This window comes from Cebus imitator, unplaced genomic scaffold, assembly GCF_001604975.1.
Source record: "Cebus imitator isolate Cc_AM_T3 unplaced genomic scaffold, Cebus_imitator-1.0 Scaffold181, whole genome shotgun sequence".
Taxonomy (NCBI): Eukaryota; Metazoa; Chordata; class Mammalia; order Primates; family Cebidae; genus Cebus; species Cebus imitator.
Genome location: NW_016107496.1, coordinates 1,069,151 through 1,072,801, shown reverse-complemented (window position 1 = coordinate 1,072,801; position 3,651 = coordinate 1,069,151). Strand labels below are relative to the sequence as shown.

General features: G+C 41.2%; 1 protein-coding gene across 1 annotated transcript in view; it reads left to right on the top strand.

The window, feature by feature from the left end:
- Positions 1-220, top strand: part of LOC108315998 (tubulin alpha-1A chain-like) — a 4,611-nt gene extending 4,391 nt beyond the window's left edge. Inside the window, exon 5 of the mRNA XM_017545685.1 lies at positions 184-220. Coding sequence (XP_017401174.1) covers positions 184-220 — 37 coding nt within the window. The remainder of the gene's footprint in view (positions 1-183) is intronic.
- Positions 221-3,651: the final 3,431 nt, after the last annotated feature.

Sequence of the window (3,651 nt, the reverse complement as noted above, 5' to 3'; positions counted from 1 at the left end):
GGTGAAGAAGAAGGAGAGGAATACTAAAGTTAAAATGTCACAAAGGTGCTGCTTTTACAGGGAAGCTTATTCTGTTTTAAACATTGAAAAGTTGTGGTCTGATCAGTTAATTTGTATGTAGCAGTGTATGCTCTCATACACAATTACTGACCTATGCTCTAAAACATGAATGCTTTGTTACAGACCCAAGCTGTCCATTTCTTTGATGGGTTTCGAATAAAGTATTCCCTGTCTTAAATGAATTCAGTCCTGTGTTTTCTATCGGGGTGTCTGAAATTTGTTATGTATTCAGTGCATTGAGAATAAAGAATAAGTATTGCCTGTGGTTTATACATAGCCTATGAAGTGATGTTTATATTTTAAAGTATCTTAGTAATTTAAAACTTTTATTTATAAAACATAAAATGCATATATAAAGATTACCATTACAGAGCATCACATACTTTTTTTTTTTTTTTTTTTTTTTGTGAGATGGTGTCTCGCTTCGTTGCCCAGGCTGGAGTGCAGTGGCGCCATCTTGGCTCACTGCAACCTCGGCCTCCTGGGTTCAAGAGTTTCTCTGGAGTAGTTGGGATTACAGGTACCCACCACCACACCTGACTAATTTGTGTATTTTTAGTAGAGACGAGGTTTCACCATGTTGGCTGGGCTGGTCTCAAACTCTTGACTTCCCATGATCTGCTGGCCTCAGCCTCCCAAAGTGCTGGGACTATAGGCGTGAGCCACCTTGTCTGGCTCATACTATTCTTAAGTTTTTACCTCATTATTATAATAAAGTTACTTAACTTGCCAGTACTTTTTAAGAGTTGAAAGTTGGTAATGCACAGCCAGAATTTGGTTGACTGCCGAATCTCATGTAACTTAACATAAAATGGTGAATATTGCAAATGCATCACCTTTTCATGTGCCCTCAGCTCCTTGGCATGTGTCTAGTGCCATTATGCTTCCTCTGCCCAGGATTCCCAAAACAAATCTGCTCTCTATGCAAGTGGCCGTATGCTAGACTTAGTTATTTACCTTCTTCCCAAATCTATTTCAAGCTAAATGTCATTTTGGAAAAGCCTAGTACATTATTCAATCTAATGTGTTAATTACATACTTGAATGTTAACTCTCCGGGTTAATATGGGCCAATAGCTTCAGAGGAAACCCTAATAGTGCAATTGTATGCATCAGCATAAACACAGAAAATGTTTTAGACTTAGGATTTGTCCAACAATAGAGCTGTGCCCCAGTCCAACTGACCAAAAGTCTATTCCCAAGCACAGTAAATCGTCTTCCTACTCTCACATTTTCTGGTTCTGGGATACATATTAGTTCGGTGCTATGAAGAAGCAACCGAGACTGGGTAATTCATAATGGAAAGTTTAATTGACTCACAGTCCCACATGGCTGGGGAGTCCTCAGGAACCTTACAATCATAGCAGAAAGGGAAGCAAACGTCCTTCACATGGTGGCAGAAGAGAAAAGAATGAGCGCTGAGCCAAGTAGAAAGTACCTTATAAAACCATCAGATATATGAGAATTTACTATCACAAAGATAGCTTGGTGGAAACTGCCCCCATGATTCAATTGCCTCCCACTGGGTCCCTCCCACCACACGTGGGGATTATGGGAACTACAATTCAAGATGAGATTTAAGTGAGGACACCGCCAAACATATCAGGATAATACCCAATGGCAATGAAATGTCTTTTTTGGTATTAATGACCCATTTAATCTGTTTTTCCCTTGACACTGGCAACTATGGGGTATAATAGTATTGTAATTACTGAAATCTATGATTCATGTAAGTTAATGGAAATAATGTAATATAAGAAATACATTGGGGCCAGGCGCCGTGGATCACGCCTGAAATCCCAGCACTTTGGGAAACCGAGGCAGGCGGCTGACGAGGTCAGCAGATCGAGACCATCCTGGCCAACATGGTGAAACTCCATCTCTACTAAAATACAAAAAATTAGTGGGGTGTGGTGGCAGGCACCTGTGGTCCCAGCTACTCAGGAGGCTGAGACAGAATTGCTTGAACCTGGGAGGTGGCGGATGTTGCAGTGAGCCAAGATTGTGTCACTGCACTCCAGCCTGGCAACACACTGAGACTCCATCTCAAAAAGAAAAGAAAAGAAAAGAAAAGAAAAGAAAAGAAAAATAAATACATCAAGATGGGCCAGGCACGGTGGCTCATGCCTGTAATCCCAGCACTTTCGTAGGTCGAGGTGGGCAGATCACTTGAGGTCAGGAGTTTGAGACCAGCCTGGCCAACACAGCGAAATCCCATCTCTAAAAAATACAAAATTAGCTAGGTGTGGTGGCAGACACCTGTAATTCCAGCTACTCAAGAGGTTGAAGCAGGGAGAATTGCTTGAGCCTGAGAGGCGGAGGTCGCAATGAGCTGAGATTTTGCCACAGCACTCCAGCTTGGGCAACAGAGCGACACTCTGTCTCAAAAAAAAAAAAAAAAAAAGGAAGACATCAAGATAAACTAATCTCAAAGCCAAGCCAATCCAATATTGTGCTCGTCAGTTTTAACTACAAGCCAACACAAAAAGTAAAAAGCCTCACTAATTCACATAAAAACAATATGGAAACTAGATGAAATGTAGATTTTGATGTGCATTCCCAGCACCTAACAAAGTATAAGGAAGATGGTGGGTGTACAGTGATTGTTGGTTACATGAGCCAAATGTAGGATAAAAGAGATACAGGTACACAACCAAATAAGTTCAATAGAAGCCCTATGATCCTTTGATTCTAAATTACAAAATGGAAAAAAAAACCCAGATTTTCTAACTTTGTCCACTAAAAAGGCCTAGGACGAATGTAGTAATGAATACTCCCTAGCCCCCAGATAGTGGTGTCTCTATGCCATTTCCCACTTAAAGGAACTAGAATGTTTTAGAGAAATTTTGGTTTCAAGCTTGATGCAGGAAATATACAAGTTCTGCCTCAAATATTTTGTCATTCCAGAAAGCAAGGAAGATATCAGACTATTACAGTCATATCAGAAGGATATAGGAGCCAACATGAAGGGGCTCTCACTAATGACACAACATGAGCACTGAAAACAGTAATGACTGCAACAAATTGAAAATATAAAATATGCACCAGGCAAGGTGGCTCACACCTGTAATCCCAGCACTTTGGGAGGCTGAGGCAGGCAGATCCCTTGAGCTCAGGAGTTCAAGACCAGCCTGGGCAACATAGGGAAGCTCCATCTCAATTAAAAAAATAATTTTTTAAAAAAGAAAATGTAAAATATGTGAGTATGGTGGCATGTCGTTGTGGTCCTAGCTACTTATGTGGCTGAGGTGGGAGGATCAAGAGTTCAAAGCCCAGCCTGGGCAAAATATTGAGACTTCATCTTCCCCTTCAAAGAAATGCACTATGGCAGTTCCTCAAAAAATAAAACATAGAATGACCACATGATCCAGCAATTCTCTATGTATATACCCCAAAGAACTGAAAGCAGAGACTCAAGCAGATATTTGTATACCCATGTTCATAGTAGCACTATTCATAATAGCTAAAAAGTGGAAGGCCACGTGCGGTGGCTCACGCCTGTAATCCCAGCACTTTGGGAGGCCGAGGCGGACGGATCATGAGGTCAAGAGATCAAGACCATCCTGGCCAACATGGTGAAACCCCGTATCTG